General features: G+C 43.1%; 2 protein-coding genes across 2 annotated transcripts; both read right to left on the reverse strand.

Moving 5' to 3' along the window:
• Positions 1-1,056: 1,056 nt before the first annotated feature.
• On the reverse strand, positions 1,057-7,292 carry LOC144037547 (catenin beta-1-like). The gene is made up of 17 exons (XM_077549109.1): positions 7,043-7,292; positions 6,062-6,111; positions 5,378-5,587; positions 5,050-5,300; positions 4,745-4,983; positions 4,471-4,672; positions 4,189-4,333; positions 3,970-4,073; positions 3,763-3,897; positions 3,463-3,666; positions 3,222-3,380; positions 2,953-3,072; positions 2,711-2,861; positions 2,516-2,637; positions 2,385-2,445; positions 2,062-2,257; positions 1,057-1,955 (listed from the first exon to the last, which is right to left on the reverse strand). The coding sequence occupies exons 2-16, from the start codon at positions 6,072-6,074 to the stop codon at positions 2,067-2,069; spliced, it is 2,307 nt and encodes a 768-aa protein (XP_077405235.1). The 5' UTR covers positions 6,075-6,111; positions 7,043-7,292; the 3' UTR covers positions 1,057-1,955; positions 2,062-2,066.
• A 429-nt stretch (positions 7,293-7,721) lies between these two features.
• On the reverse strand, positions 7,722-15,191 carry dync1li1 (dynein, cytoplasmic 1, light intermediate chain 1). The gene is given in 14 exon segments (XM_077549112.1): positions 7,722-8,771; positions 8,773-8,863; positions 10,502-10,624; positions 10,693-10,780; positions 10,862-10,906; positions 10,992-11,051; positions 11,302-11,413; positions 11,565-11,700; positions 11,899-11,992; positions 12,160-12,314; positions 13,335-13,565; positions 13,646-13,762; positions 14,559-14,632; positions 14,877-15,191. Coding segments are annotated over 14 exon segments (1,605 nt in total). The 5' UTR covers positions 14,975-15,191; the 3' UTR covers positions 7,722-8,590.
• Between the last annotated feature and the right edge of the window lie 1,142 nt (positions 15,192-16,333).

Genomic DNA, 16,333 nt, shown 5'->3' on the forward strand with positions numbered 1-16,333 from the left:
AAAGGAAACCATCTGCTTTGATATTATCGCCACATTCAACAAATGATAGTATTGTACTTGAGCCCTCTCTGCCAAACGTCCATGGAATCACTTGAGTTTTGGAGCACAGATCCAATACATGATCGGTGAAGTCTCCACGCAGTTAAAGACGTGGACTCTTTATTCATAAAGATGAAAAGAAAGTGGCCATTGTGATGCGAGAAGGCATTGTTTCATTCAAGGCAGGAAGCACGGAGATGGTGACATCAGCTACTGGGCATCATTGCCATGCTGTCATCTGTACGCGCTACACAGGTTCAGAAGAGGTCGGCCGGGGTGACTGCAATGCAGAGAGGCTTGAATACGATTCTCAAACATGGCCATTCAATGGCATCACGCAATTATAATGCATAGTCGATATAGTTTCCAAAAATGGCAGCACCAAAGGCGTTGCAATCCATGGCCTACATAAACTTTTATTACTGTGAAGTGCAGGTTCCCCATTTGCACAGCAGGGGGCAGCACACTTAGAAAAACTAGAACAAATATTTTGATATTGTGTACATTTAATACCTTATATTAAATCAAGGACAGAATTATTGCTCTATTAAACGGTATTATATAATATGAATCCGGGTTATTCTACCATTTTAGATGCTTGGAATTTGACAGCCACATACCGCCACCTACTGGCTCAATAAGGGACTTACATCACCGAGCTTTTGACAAGTTGGTCTACTGCACCATTGAAAATACATTTATGACCTTACACTATATTGTGTCAGTTATTAAACAAGTATCCATCATTTAGCACTTATTCTTGTTAGGGTCATGACTCATGAGTGAGCTGGAGCCAAGCACAGCTGACAAAAGTGGGGTACACCTTTGTACTGCTCACCAGTCATTTAAAAAAATATATAAATCAGGATAAATTCATACATTTGGCTGTTATATTTCATCTGCCTTTGTTCCTCCTTACAAAGACAATTTATTTGCAGTTTGGAACAATCCAGTCCTGTTTAAAAAGCTAAGATCAGCAGCAGTACTCGCCTACTTGAAATAAGGACAGAGACAAAATGAAATAAAATGACTTTATTGTTCAGCCGTGTCACAACCTCGTCTCCAAAAGAAACACAGCAGGACTCTCAACTGGTTCGTCAACCAACTTTTCTATCTCACACCCAATGATAGCATACAAAATAGTAACCTACCAGTGAATGTATATAAAACACTTTTCTCTAGATTTATCCCCAACAAATACCGCAATTTGACCAACATTTGATCTCTTTAGAACATGTGACACTGAAATTTTATGCTTAAAGAAGCACATATTAAGAATGCATCATCTTCCATTTTTTGATTATAAAAAAAAAAAACCTACACAATGTTACGCTTTAAGTCAGAGTACAACTGATTATTAGTGTTCTACACATTCGGCCATAACAAAAAAAAAGAAACATTGTATAATATCACTATAACTTAACACTACATGTAATATACGTTTGTTTAAAAAAAAAAATACAGATGATTAGCATTGAAGACAAAATTAAGATGGCTAGAGTGAAGGCAAGCTGGGTCAGTACCATGACAAGAGAATGAGTTATACAAAAAAAAAATAGAAATAAAAAAAGAATACAAAAAAGTAGAACTGAAAAAGGATAATACAGGCAAGGCTATAACATGTGTCACCAACTTTTAAGATCCAATCATGTGCACTCAACCCAACAGGTAACCTGCCCCGAGACCTCCATCTTGTGATGTCACATCGCTCCCGGAATCTCCCAACCCCGCCCCCTTGCCCACCCCCCTTTTCAACTTGCTATAACATTCCCATGGCAGCCATCTTTGTTTTCCGGTGTCAGGCACTTTCCACGACCCCTTCCTATACCTTCACAACTTTACACAGCCAATCAAAACGCTGCTTCAGACAATACAGGTTACAGGCCAATCACAACGCAGGCTCCATCAGAAGACAACTGAAAAAGAGCACAGGACAACATTCCAACATTGAAATCGGTTTCAATGCTACAATTGGCTACGCGGTGGAGGGTAACGTTGCGGGGCGGAAGAAGTCGCTCTCACCAATCCTACAGGTCGGTGTCGAACCAGGCCAGCTGGTTGCTGTCCATCAGGTCCTGGCTGTGACCGAGGTCTGGAAGGGGATCGGTGTGGTGGCCCAGGTCGGGCAGAGCGTCTGCGTGGTAGTCGGCCCCCTCCATCATGGGGTCCAGCAGGGTGTCTTGACCGTAGCCTGCGGGGTAGGCCCGGTAAGCTCCGTCTGCAAATGGGGCGGTGACACAAAAACAAAAATCAGTTCAATTCTGAATTGTGTTTTGACTTTTTGTCTCGGCTGCGTAACTAATATTTGGACTCAAAGCAAAAATACTGTGGAAGAGAGCACTTACCATCCTGCCTGTAAGCCAGAGGGTCTCCCTGAGCCCCCATATCCAGTCCAAGATCTCCAGTCTGAAAAATGAAGACAATATTTACATGACCACATCAATATGAATATGAAGTTTACAGATCTTGTATGCACCTCATTCCAGGCCAGAGGTTCAGTTCTGAACAAAGAGCTGGTCAGCTCCACTGAGAGACGTTTCTTGTAGTCCTGGGGCTTGTCTTCGGACATGCGGAACAGTACAGCTGCCGCGTATGTGGCTTCAGGAAAGAAGGAGGAGTTACACAAGTGACAGCCGGACCCAAACGAAGGTTGTTTGCAAAATCCACTTACCGACGCCTTCGTTGCGAGAGTGCAGCAGCTCCGTGAGCGGCGCGGTGGCTCCCTCGGCTTCGATGGCCTCGGCGGCCTCCTTGTCCTGAGCCAGCTCGCACAGCACGCCGGCAGCCACGCGCTGGATGTTCTCCACTGGAGAATACAGCAGCTGGACGAGAGCACAACAGAGTCACACACAGCAGGTTAGTGTGCAACCCTCGACAACTCTGACGCCTTGTGGGTTTTGACTTTGAATTCACCTGGACAAAGAGTGGAATGGTGTTGAGTCCTCTGATGACAATTCTGTTGTGGACGTCCCGTGCCAGGATGTGCAGCGCTCCTGTGCAGCCTTCCACTATTTCTTCCATACGCACTCCTTCCTGTAGATGAAGTCAATTAATTGAAATGAGTCAGGACAACTGTAATTAATTTGTATTTTCGAGGGAGGGGGGATAATTAAATTTTCATTTTAAGGTCGCCTATCCCCAGTATGCACTAAACAATGCTTTTAGAAGGTCTGCTTCCTCACCACAAACTGCTGCTGGTTGCCTCCCATGCTGGTGCGCCTCTGGGTGTCCTGGTGAGCCCTGACGAGCAACTGGACCAGGCGTGGAATGGCCCCCTGCTCCCGAAGAGCGCTGTGGTTGGCCGGGCAAAGGGCCAGGTTGCGGATCAGCCCGACTGTAGCCTGGTGAGCAGGAACACATTTGAATGTGAAGTCAAACTTGGGGAGAAGTTGGCAGTTGTCAGCAAGCGAGAATGTAGAAGACCTTGATGAGGGGCCAGTGAGACGGCGGGTGCAGCAGCTTGACAACCACGGGCAGGCCGTAATGAAGGCGCACGGCGTTCTGTGCCATCTCCGCATCCTGGTGGCGGGAGGTGAGGTGGCGCAGGGCGCAGACGGCTGGCTCGGTGATGTCCTCTCGGTCTCCCGCCCTGAGGACTGTCCTCACGAGGGCCTCAATGCCTCCAACCTGATAAGAGACGACACCATTTGGTCGCAGAGGTCAGTTGAGAAACTCTTGACTTCAAATGAAATAAATGAGCACCAAAAAAAAAAAGTCTTATACCTGGCAGACCATGAGTTTGTTACTGTAATTGTTGCAGGTCAGGTTGGAGAGGATGCCGGCGGCGCAGGTCACTACGTTGATGTCATCACTTCCCAGCAGCTGGACCAGGGTCCCCAGTAGACCCTCCATTCCCTCCTACAAGACGCAGAGTCACATTTTGTCATTCCTATGACTCATTTTGATGCGGAAAACTGATGTGTACTGTACCTGCTTTGTGGCAGCATCTGAAAGGTTCCTCAGAGTCCAAAGGCAGTTCTGGACCAAACGTTGGCTGGGGTCAGTCAGATGGAGTCCCAAGGCCTGCATGCCACCTACACACAGAAAGCAAAAAAAAAACTAACATTATACACCATACTACTAATACTGTATAACTTGCTTTTCTATTTGGTTCTTTTTGCAGATTTTCCACCTGTAAGACAAACTTACCAGCTTCAACTATTGCAGGTTTGTTGCTGGAGCAAACAGAGAGGACCTTGAGCACTCTGCTTGTAGTCCACAACAGTTTCTCATAAGTGAAGGTCCTCATGATGTTGACCAAGGCTTGGGGACCCCCACTAGCCAGAATAATCAACTGCAACAAAAGATGTACATTTAAGTGATGGGAAACTACTTCGACATCCTGTCAAAACTTGACGTACTTTCCAAATATCAGTCGGCATTTGTACACAAACTAATCGAGTCCAGAAAGAAAAAAAATGTCCACAAGACCTTGCTTTCCTGGTTGCCATAAGCGAGAATCTGCAGGCAGTCTGTTGTGATGGCGAGGAACTTGACGTTGGTGTTGGACAGCAGAGCCACCATCTTCTGCAGTCCTCCAGCGAGGCGGACGGCCATTTTGGCTCCTTCCTGGTGCAGCAGCAGGTTGTGGAGCGTGGTGATGGCGTAGAACAACACGCTGTCCACGGGTGAGCTGCGATTACAAAATATGACACATAAGACTTGCTCTACTTAGGTATCATGATTCCAACCATGATTTACTGACCCCAGCATCTTGACGAGGGCGGGGATCCCTCCGGACTTGAAGATGGCAAGGAGCCCCTCTCGGTGGTGGGAAAGGTTGTGCAGGGTTCCGGCGGAGCAGCGGGCAGTTTCCACGTCACCGGTATTCTGCATTGCTCGAACCACGGCGGAAACCATCTGCGGCGAACGCATCAGCGCGTGGCGAGAGGCCTCCTTCTTTGACAGCTGATGCACCATGACGGCTGCCTTGTTCACCACAACCTGCAAGAAAGAAAATAGTCAGTAAGCTGTCGTCGTGGTTGCGTAGCGATTTGCGCATCAGCTTACCTGGTCCTCATCGTTGAGCAGTTTGGTCAGCTCGGGGATGGCCCGAGTGGCCAGCTCAGCATCATCTTGGTAGTTAATGAGGTTGACCACGGCGTGCTTCAGCATCTGCGAAGGCTCCGCCAAACGCTGCACCGCAGTGGGATGGGCGGCGTCGAGCTGCGTGGGCGGAATCTGGATGCCTTCCTCCAAGGTTTCGGGGAACATGGCCGCACGCACCCGCTGGGCACGGGTCATGGCATAGCCTTCCATGTCTCATGGTAAGAAAACATCATCACGACAAAATAATGGCGACAACCTATTGGGATGATGTTTGTGATGCAAAAAGTACCTGTTGTCTCAGGAGTGAAGGGCGGATTGAACTCCCAGTCGTACAAAGTGGGATCGTCCTCCTCAACGTCAGGGTTTCCTTTGCCGCTCAAAGACGGCGCGGTGGTGGTGACTCCAGACTGAATGCCTGAGTCCAGGTAAGACTGCTGCTGCCACTGGCTGACTGCAGCCTTGCTGTCTCCCATCGCCATGTCCAACTCCATCAAATCAGCTAAAGGAAAGAAGAAAATGGAGTCTTCTTTAGCATCAGTCACATTAAACAACAAGTATATGAAGAAAACTAGAATGCAATTAAATCTGTTACCGTTTGCACAAAAGACTGTACCAACTCAAACCAAGGTAGAATACATGCCAAACCATGACTTCTGACCCTTTAATAATAACATTTTTGTGGTTTCGCCGAGGTCCCCTGAAGGGAAGCATAGCTATGATGCTCCCTTGCTCAAAAGCTGTGTCGTAGATAATATAGTGTCATGTTATGATTACTTGGCACAATGGAGAGAAAAAAAAACAGTGAAACTGAATGCAAAATTTTAAGTTTTTTTTTTAACTGCATTTTATTTAACAAAAACACTTTCATCACAATTGGTACTTGGTATCCGCGAGTATTCCGAGTGCTCTACATAGTTGGTGGTGTCGGTTCATCCCTAAAAAGTATCAAGACATTGTGTTTTTCAAAACTTACACTGGGTAGCCATTGTTCTCGCCTGCCCTCGGCCTGCTCAGCAGCTAGGTCTGGGTTGAAAAAGTAAAAAGGGAAAAAAAAGGCAGTCACACAAAGGAAATACAAACAACCATTCCTTCAACACTGCGTTCTACTTAGCTACGTTACACCCGATCGCAGCGTTTCTCGGTTGCAAAGCAAACTGCCCTTTGCACCAATTTACCTGCGCCAGGTCCCCCCTCACTTCAAATGCCTGTTTTGCTCGCTAAAGTATCTGGGAGGGGGGAAATGCCGAGTCTCCACCTCCGACCGAGAAAGCAAAGCGATGGGTATTTCCAGGCCCGAACTAGCACAATTCACCATTGAGCGGCAAAGCACTTCAAAGGCATATTTCTCCCCCTCCCCCGTACCACGGCCAAGTTCCGACCTAGCAGCCTGCCTGTGGGTTTCCGATGAGAAACTACCACCTCCGCCCCGCTTTTGCTTCCATGACTCCTCCTAGTTGTGGTGGGGACAACTACACACGTAACAGACTACCTAAACAAACCTCAACAACGGAGTTAAACAGCGGGCAATTAAACGTGCGAATGTTTTTGATTGCCATTAACGGCGTTACGGTAATCTTCGTTAGCTTCCTCGGCTAACCGCTAGTAGGATAACTAGCAAACGTAAACAAACACAACTGGGAGCTTTAGTGTCAAATATTAAAAGTGGTCACTTGTAGTAACACTAAAAGGGAGTGTCACTACTATAAATCGAGTCTAGTATTGCAAATGCGATTTTCAAACAGGGATTATTGTCAGTTTTCGTATCTTAGCTAGCCAGGACGTCTGAAAAGTAGATCCGGCCGCCACCATACTAAACCTGCCGTGCTGCCAGCCAAAAATCAGAAAACCTCACCGGAGCCCCCTCCCTTGCCAAAGATGATTTTCTCCCACAAACGGCAAAGTGACGCGGTGTAAATAACATACATACGAATCATACTAAGCAAAATATCCATACCAGAATCCAATGGCACCTCCGTTGTTCCTGTTTGGGGGAAAAAAATTCTCCTTTAGCTTGGGTGAAAATTTGAAGGGCTGCTAAGTGAATCAGTCGAGCAAGTCCGAACCACACCCGCTCTTCCTCCGCCGAAGATATTGCTTCCGCTTGCACGATCGAGCAACAAGATGGCGTGAGGAAAATGTAAGTATTCTGCCGCAATCGGAAAAATAGTGCGCCGTTAAAGTTGACTTAAAATCATTATCAAATTCGGTGGTACTTTTTGCTATTAAAAAAAAAAGTTTCAAAGGCGTAGTCTCTGACAAAAGACGTGTTTGCTGGAGCGGTTGAGGAGGGCGGGGCATACTCATTAGAACGGAATGTGACTCATTAGTGACATAATTAAGAAAGTCTATGTCATTAACAGGACAGTATATGAACTTGGTTGTCAAGTTGTCATACTACCATCAACAGTGCTGCAAAATACAAGTGGAAGATTATCCAGTTAGAAACTCAACTTTCCATATTTGTAAATATAGTTGTCAACTGTATAAAATTCTCGAAAATATGTGGGCATTGGTGTCTTGTGCAAGAGTCAATGACCACAAGGATGATTTAGTTTGACCTGAAATAGCAAGTTTCTCTTCCTTTTATTTAAATTAACATTTATGAAGCATTATTGAATAACAAAGAACACCCATTTAATGTCTCCGAATAAATACCTTTATTTAACTGCGTAACAGATCTGATTATACAAACGGCAACACAGAGCTCTGAAATAACAGGACCGATCAGCAAGACAATGACTGTACATTCTTGATGTGACCCCCGATCATGGTTTGACAACCGCTGACCACCCACCACTCTGCCTATGGAGTCACTGGTGTGTCATTCTGTACATATAAAGCTCACCCGCCTTTTGCAGTTCCTGTGATAGTATCGTGAAGGGAGTTTGGTCAAATGTCAATGTATGCTCCATGCTAGACTGAATGAAGTCTTTTTTTTTCGTTCTGTGGTGTAGTGTATTTCAATGAGTGTAGTGTAGAGCATAGTCATGTTTTTGGTTTGTAAATAGAACTCCTTCAACATACAAATAGGTTGCACTTATGTCCTTCATTTTCCCTTCCACTCACTCATATACATACACACATTCACACGCGGGTATCTTTATCCCTTCTTAAAAAAACAAAACAAAAACAAAAAAACTTTATTTCAGGCAATGATTTTGTCCTCACTGGCTTCCTCTGCCTAAATCACTGGCCACACAACCCTATTATCTAAGTGCAGTTTCTATCATAAAAAACACTAACCAAACCATCACAATTAATGGATGGATAACACCTTCACTATCAGTCTTGCAATGAATATTTTCAAACATCATTCCAGCCTACAGTCACGTTGGTCCCCATACCCAAGTAACCATTTTTGCATTTACAGTGACACATTCTCCCCCCCTGTGTAACAGCCAAGTACGAAGGTTGGAAGGGTGGGGGTGGTTTTCGGAAGAGGGTATGGAGAGAGGAGACAAGTCTCCATGCGGAGTGTGAACGATAACGGGTAGAAAAAAAACTAGATGTCCACAATTTCTTTTTCCCTTCTTCCCTCTTTTTTTCCCTTGCATATCCATGTGTCAGAGCAGAGGGAGGGAGGGCAAAAGAGGCGGGGTTGGGTGATTTGAGGTGGAGGAGAGAAGTCGAGCAGGGTGATCGAAGTGTGTTGGTCTTCATGTGTCTTGACCGTCGGTGGCGGGGGTCTCGTTGGCATTAGGCAAGTCCAAGTCCGTCTCTCGGTTGGATATGCGGTCGAGCTCCGCCTGTACGTCACTCAGGCCCAGTTTGGAGCCTGCAACCGTCGCAGTGAAACACAAGTTGTTAGATTTGCAATGGAGAAGAGTCACCTCGTCATTCTTTGAAGCATGCAGAATCACATTCAGCCAGTGCAATAATTAACAAAACATGTCCAAGTCATTGAGCTGCAGGGGGTACATTTACACATGTTTACATTAGGGCTGGATGCAATATATGCAACAATAATACTGCAAAAATGATGTTAATTTTTTTTTGTAAATTTGAAAAGTAGCATATTTTTTAAAACACAACAAAGTTACACATTGGAATTTGTATTAAAAAAATTTTAACACCCTTTTACTCTTAAAATTAGTATTGGCTCCAAATATTGTTTATCAGCCTACTTGACTACTAATAATCGATATTGATCCTGAAAATCCATATCAGACTATCAATAACCAAAATTGCCTCTGACCGCAACTAATTAAAAGGGAAGTCAATCTTAAACATTTCTTAACAATAATGTGTTATATGTGATCTCACTAGTCTAAACATGACATTCTGATTAATATTACATGTGTGGAATATGAGTTTTGATGCAAAATGCAGCCATTTTTTTTAATCCATCTCAGTGGGCAGCCATTTTGCCACTTGCTGTCGACTGAAGATGACATCACAGTTGCTCAGGGCTCAGATGACAGCCAATCACAGCGCACCTGTTTTCTGAAGCTGAGCTGTGATTGGTTGTTACCTTAGACCTGAGTTTTTATCAATATCAGAAGGCGGCCATTTTGCCAGTTGCTGTCGAGTGAAAATAAGCGGCAAAGCTGATGGATTTTGCTGCTTAACTCATATTCTACTAACACAATATTGACCAGAATATCGTATTTAGACTAGAGGGACTGCATAGAGCGTATCATTGTCTAGACACACACACACACACACACACACACACACACACACACACACACTAGATTGCTATTTTTTTTTTTTAAAGTATTTTAACATCTCATTATTTCCACAAGACTACCATTTGAAAGTAGATACTTCAGTGTCCATGTTGGCCAGCCATAATTGGAATCATGTGCAACGTGCGTGGCACAAGTAAATATACAACAAATGCAATGCAACATGCCCTAAAACAATAAAATATGTTGCTTACCATGTTGCCCAGAGCTAACCTCTTTTTTTTTTTTTTTATACAATATGCTTAAGCTCCAAGTTCTTAGTTTATGCAAATACTGCTCACAAAATGGGTGCAGTTGTGGTTGGATCCTTCATGCTTGGATGGTGATAAAAGATTCAGCAAGGAGACGGGATTATAAGAAAATAACATATATATATGTACGAGCAACAATTGTTGGAGAGTGTCTTGCTCACACACACCTTATCGGGGCCAACATCCTCTGACTGGGGCACGCACATACACACGTTGTGAGTGATGTTAACAGTGAGATTGGACAGCAAAGACGAGGAATGTGGTTAAACAAAAAGGAGGGGACACTTCACGATTCTACTCTGTGACAGATACAAGGACAGAAATGTGATGATGGTGCAAAATATTAGGGATCGGAAGAGAGGAGTGAAAATGAGTCATGGCTTCGGATTTTGGGAGGACTGGATGCTCGCTTATTTGGATCAAATAAGATAAAAGGTCACAGAAACCACAAACTGCAGGTGCGCGGATGCTCACCTGATTTGCGTACGGTCCCTGGAGTGTTGTTCCCGCCCCCTGGCGATCCGGCTCCTCCCGTCCCTGCTTTCTTTGTCAGTAGACTGTTGAAGAAGTTGGCCAAGACCCCCTCACTGGTTTGACCTGCACCAAAACGGGGGATTAGCCAGAGTAAAAACAAACCGTTTCATGCTGGTGGCGCATTTGTCTACCTGACTGTGGCATGGCGTTGGCCACGTTGGCGGCGGCTGAACGGTTGCTCGTCCGCGGTGAACCTGTGGGTGCTCTGGTTGCCGTGTCCTATGAATATAATCAGTTTCGCTCTAAGTCATGGACTTTTTGTGGGTCAGATCCATGCCAGGAAAAAAAAAAAACTCTTACCACTGGTCGCCCTACAGTAACTGCAGGCTGTTTGGCGAGCAGAGACTACAAAAAAATGTACAATATAAATTACGATAATGTTAGCATATTTACTAAAACAAAACAATTACAAAATTAAATGTTTGCTTACCTGCAATTTTACCAGAAACACTTGGTCATCTTCCGCCTGAATCTCCTTTTCATGGACAATCTGATGAGACGTAGACAAAATTGTTTTAAAATATTTCTTAAAAAAAACAAAACATCTGAGGACACTGTAATAAATCTATAAATTATACAGGTTCATAAAAAAAAATATAGGATGAAAGTTCAATATATTTTGTAACTCATTTCATCTATTGTAAAAGCAGACTATTCAATCAGACGTCACTTTTCAAACCTTGAAAATTCATTTCAAGCACCTGTGGGATCCCACACCCCCCAAAAATTATTTTGCTGACCTTTCTGACTGGTGGTTTGACGATCAAATCCTCAAAGCCGTCATCTGTCTTTATTGTCTGGAAGTTCTCGTGAAGTATTGCAATCTTCTTTTCATTGTCCCAACCTGAGGGACTGAGAGAGGGAGGGTTAAAAAAAAAAACATTTGCGTTATTTCTTCATTATTACATAAAAACTCGTCACACGTACAGCAAGTAAGCGAGAGATATAACCTCAAGCAATCAATACGTGTGGATATGGATGATATAACGGTACACGCACTTACATGAAGACTGCATCTCTTTCCACCACTTGTGCAGGGCAGTGGAATGGAAAGCCGTAAAGTCTGTGGACCAGATATTTATACAGCACATCGAGGTTCTTCATTTCTTTCACTGATGTATAAATAAGAGACGCTCCATCTGTCACTTCTGTCAAGGTTGTTTTACTTTTTTTTTTTTTTTTTTTTTAACATGGCTTAAGAATTTTGTGTCAGGCAAACTACCTTTCTGGAAATATATATATATTTTTTTACATTACATTTTAATGAAATTATAATCATATTCAAATTGACAGCATTTTGGGGGAAAAAGGAACAGCGTTGAAGTCATTAAGGATACACTGTAGACAGAACTGTCTGATGTGCGACTGGATAAAGTCCAGGTGTTCGTCTCTGTAGTCGTGCTCCTTCTCCAAAGTGCTGATGGCGTCACACTGCGAGGACAGACGGGTCGGTGTCAGATGGAGGGCAACGGGTGACAAATCAGCACTGAGATGCAAGATGTATTTATTGCAACTCTCACAACAGGATTACATAACCAAACTCTGGTCCACACTGTATGTAATTATGAACTACATTTATAGACAGTGAGCGTACGTACCTTAGTGCAGACCACTACCATAGGAATTCCCAGGTTGTTCGTGAGTGTGTTGTCTCCTAATGGCAGCAGCACGCTCTCCTCGTCATCAGCTCGCCTCTGCGGGGTTCCGTCATCCCCGCTACCTGGCTCCGTGTATTCCTGAAACTGTTTTACAACTACACACAAGACATCCTCCACGTAATTAACTCATTCAATGCCATTGACGGCTATAGATGTCAAAAATTCATTTGAACTATTTCTATAACATTTTTTCCCCCACTTTTGTTAACAAGAGTATAGAACCTAGGAAAAAATATTGTATATTTAGAACAGATACAGAATTAAGAACTAGTGAAGTCATGCAATTAATTACGAAAAATTTTAATTGCCTAACTCCCCTAATTTTTAATAGTCTTTTCTTCTTAAAAAAAAAAAATAATTGTAATTTTTTAATAATCTTTTTTTTTAAAAAGAAAAGATTATTAAAACTCAGGCGATCATTTAAAATAATAATAATAATTAATCGCATTATTTCACTAGTTAACTTCACTAGTTAAATATTTTTTATCTGTTCTAAATGTACAGTAATAAAAAAATTCTAGGTTTTCATACTCTTGTTAACAAAAGTGGGGAAAAAATGTTAAACTAATAGAAATAGTTCAAATGAATTTCTGACGTCTATAGCCGTCAATGGCAGGGAATGAGTTAAAGGGGAAGTCAAACCCCCAAAATTATTCTTGACAATAATATGTTCTATGCAGCCCCACTAGATATTCTGGTTAATATTGTGTTAATTAAGCAGCAAAATCCAGCCGTTTTTATCCATCTCAGGGGGCGGCCATTTTGCCGCTTGCTGTCGAGTGAAAATAACATCACAGCTACTCAGGTCTCAGGTAACAACCAACCACAGCTCAGTTGCAGAAAAAAAACAGGTGAGCTGTGATTGGTCGTTGCCTGAGCACTGAGCAACTGTGATGTCATCTTCAGTTGACAGCAAGTGACAAAATGTCCGCCCCCGAGACGGATAAAAATAGCTGGATTTTGCGGCATAGCTCATATTCCACAAATGTAATATTAATCAGAATGTCATGTTTAGACTAGTGAGGTAACGTATAACATATTATTGTCAAAAAATGTTTATGGTTGACTTTATCTTTAAAATATGAATAAATGTATTGTATTTTCAGTTGACTCACGTCTGTGCTCGAGCTCCCGCAGCGTTTCCGGAGGGACCCGTAGTTTGTCGACGTGTTCCCTCGCGACCGCGGCCCACTTTTGGAGCGAGTCCAGCGCGTTCCACGGCCGCGACATGTCAACCGTTATCAGCAGTAGCGTGTTGCTGATGGCATCTACCGGTACGGCTACCCCCTGTAGACCTTTGTGGTACAAGTCTCCGTCTAACACCCATGCGTTACACCTCGTGTGGTCTAAACAAAAACATCAAAATTAGACAACAATACATTTTGAGGTATTAAATTAAGCTGCAAAAAGAAATAGTGCAAGGTACCGTCAATGTCGTCATCATGGACACTGATGTAGAGGTATTCTAGACCTCGCCCTTTCATGTACTCTTCGACTCCTTGTAGCTTGGCAACCAAGGTGGTTTTCCCCGAGCCGACTTCCCCTAAACACACAAAATGCACACTTTTGTTTAGGCATAGTAAAAACTTTCTGTTGTATATTTTGAGTTTTCAAATCATATGTATACAGGGTTGGTAGAAAGTAAAAAAATTGTTTTTGTATCACTAAAGTCATTAAAATAACATTGTTTTTAAAGAGGAAATCAATCCAAAAATGTTCTTTACAATATGTTGTATGTGCAGTTCTGACTTCAGAGTGCTGTACTGTAGCTTTTATAATAAGATTCTTACACTCTTGAAAAGCCCATAAGGACATCAAGTACCATTCTTTAAATATGTGCAAACACTCCTAAGCTTCATTTTGTGCATCTGTATTGGCTTCAAAGCCAATTTTATTGTTGTTGTGTTGACAAGGCTGCATCAATTCCTCACTGTGCTTGCTATAACCACCCATGCAGCATTGATGTTTTGATTGAGATTAAACTTCACTACCAGGGTGGCCTGTGTGCCACGATGCACGTCAATAAACTGGCTGATGATTATCCAAGGAAACGGATTAGCCCTGCATGAGCGTAGAAAAGCAACCGCAGGGCGTTTGTTTTGTTTATTTTCAAGCTTCGCATCCTCTGCCTCAGCATCACCTCTCTTGTTGCCACTAGCGTGCTACAATGACTTGCAGTGTACTGCAAGACTATCACCCACGCTCAGGAAATGCACCCGTCTCTGTGTGCAAACCTCAACAGCTCATCACCTCAGAGGAAGCTAACGTCGATTCTCGATGCATCGGTACTTGTATGCATTCTAGTTTTTTGATTGCATTTGCACATATACTATACCCACCCATAACCAGGACATTTTTCCCGGATGGTAGTTTTGATCTTGAATGGGTTGACACTTCGCTCAGGATAGTCGACCTGAAGACACAAGACGCCGATTATGCCACAACGATTCATTATTCATTCATGAGACTGAACGACAGGCTAAGTAAGGTTAGCTCGTTGCACTGTCACCAGCCTCCTTTCTGGTACTGATGCTAGCTAGCCTCGTTAGCAGGCGGCTAGCTGTCAAAGCAAGCTCCTCGCCGGAAGAATTGCGCTTCAACGCCTCGAAGCACCCCCGCTATCGATGACCTGCATTTCAAAGGAAGCTCACACGCACCATAAATTCTGCCCGTCATCTTCCTCCGTGTTCTCCAGCGTGGTCTTCGATCCAGTTAAGGTGGAGGATAATAATGCACTCCTCCCAGTAGTCGCCATCTTCGCAGGGTTGTCAACGGAGAAGAGTGCCCGGATGTGCCATTAGCTTAATGTTAGCCTGGTACACTGGCTGCACTGCACGGTGGGGTCGGGGCGTGGTCGTACCGCACAAAGATGGGGGCTCGCTCACTCCAAAATACGATATGACCTCATCCTCAGAGTGACAAATCTGACCCAACACACACTATCACATTCTACAACAGTGGTGTCCCGAATGCATGTATTTGTGCGTGCTTTTTAGAAATCTTTTTTTTTGTGGGCTGGTGTCCATGTGGCCTCATATAACGCTTAAAACCCAAATCGTTTGATCATATAAAGCCCATTACGCATTATAAGCTTCTTTGAAACCTTTTATTATGTTTAGACGGCATGATAAATTCTAGGGCAAACAAAATATACAAACACACAATCATCACAAAATTAGGCAAACTTGCAGTACATGCATTAAAACGCAATTATATTGGGTGCCCATAAAGTATATTTATAAGTATGAGCTATGTTGTATTTTAAGTAAAAACGGGAATGGTGAGCCAACAGGGCCAACTGGGTTTTCCTGGCCTACACATTCAGAAGCACTGAACAATTTACAACCTAAATTGAGTAAATTCTAATATTTGTTCCATGAAATTATATCCACAACAGTTCATTCTCCTAATTGAGTAGAATTTCTCTTGGACTAGATTTTCAAATAATCAACATCATCAGCATTTTTTTCATCTTCTCATTTCATAGCAAGCCAAACTTGACAAGCAAAACACGTCTATGTAGTAACTGCACAGATTGATAAATACCTTCCCTTCTAAAAAATAAATTCCACCAGGAACCACTAGGATTCCCGTTCTGTCTCTTGTTGGTCATTATTTTTAGGGGTGTGCCAAAAAAAAAAGTGATCCTCATAAGAATCACAATTGTCATTTACTATAATTCAGAATCAATATAAAATATCCCCAAATCGATTTTATTTTAATTATTTGACACTGTCTTGTTTATGTGTGCCTTTATTGGGAGCGCTTTTATAACTACACAATTTGGCCACTTGGTGGCAGTGTGGTTTCGCGTGTTCTGATATACTGCTAAATTGTAGCTACATTAGCATGTTACAGTACAAGAAAAAAAAAGTTGTTGTTTTTTTAGGAGCATAGGAAGTGCCTATGCCGGTGACTGTGAGTAATGGTAACACGTTTCTCTCGTTATACATTCCTGAAGCGTTTTTAAATGAAAAGCCGGTCTTTTGAGTGGGGAGAAAAGTGCCGAGAGTAGAGTGCTAATTAGCGTTAGCGAGTCATCGGCGCTTTCCATTGTGCGTTAGCCTTGAGCTAGCTGTGTCATTCAAAAGTAAACAAAATGAGAGATCCTATG

Source organism: Vanacampus margaritifer, chromosome 17, assembly GCF_051991255.1.
Source record: "Vanacampus margaritifer isolate UIUO_Vmar chromosome 17, RoL_Vmar_1.0, whole genome shotgun sequence".
Lineage (NCBI taxonomy): Eukaryota > Metazoa > Chordata > Actinopteri > Syngnathiformes > Syngnathidae > Vanacampus > Vanacampus margaritifer.

Coding starts and splice junctions, on each gene's coding strand:
- LOC144037547 (XM_077549109.1), bottom strand. Junction 4,984..5,049: donor TGCTCAACGATGAGGACCAG/GTAAGCTGATGC, acceptor TCTTTCTTGCAG/GTTGTGGTGAACAAGGCAGC. Junction 3,898..3,969: donor CAGATGCTGCCACAAAGCAG/GTACAGTACACA, acceptor TGCGTCTTGTAG/GAGGGAATGGAGGGTCTACT.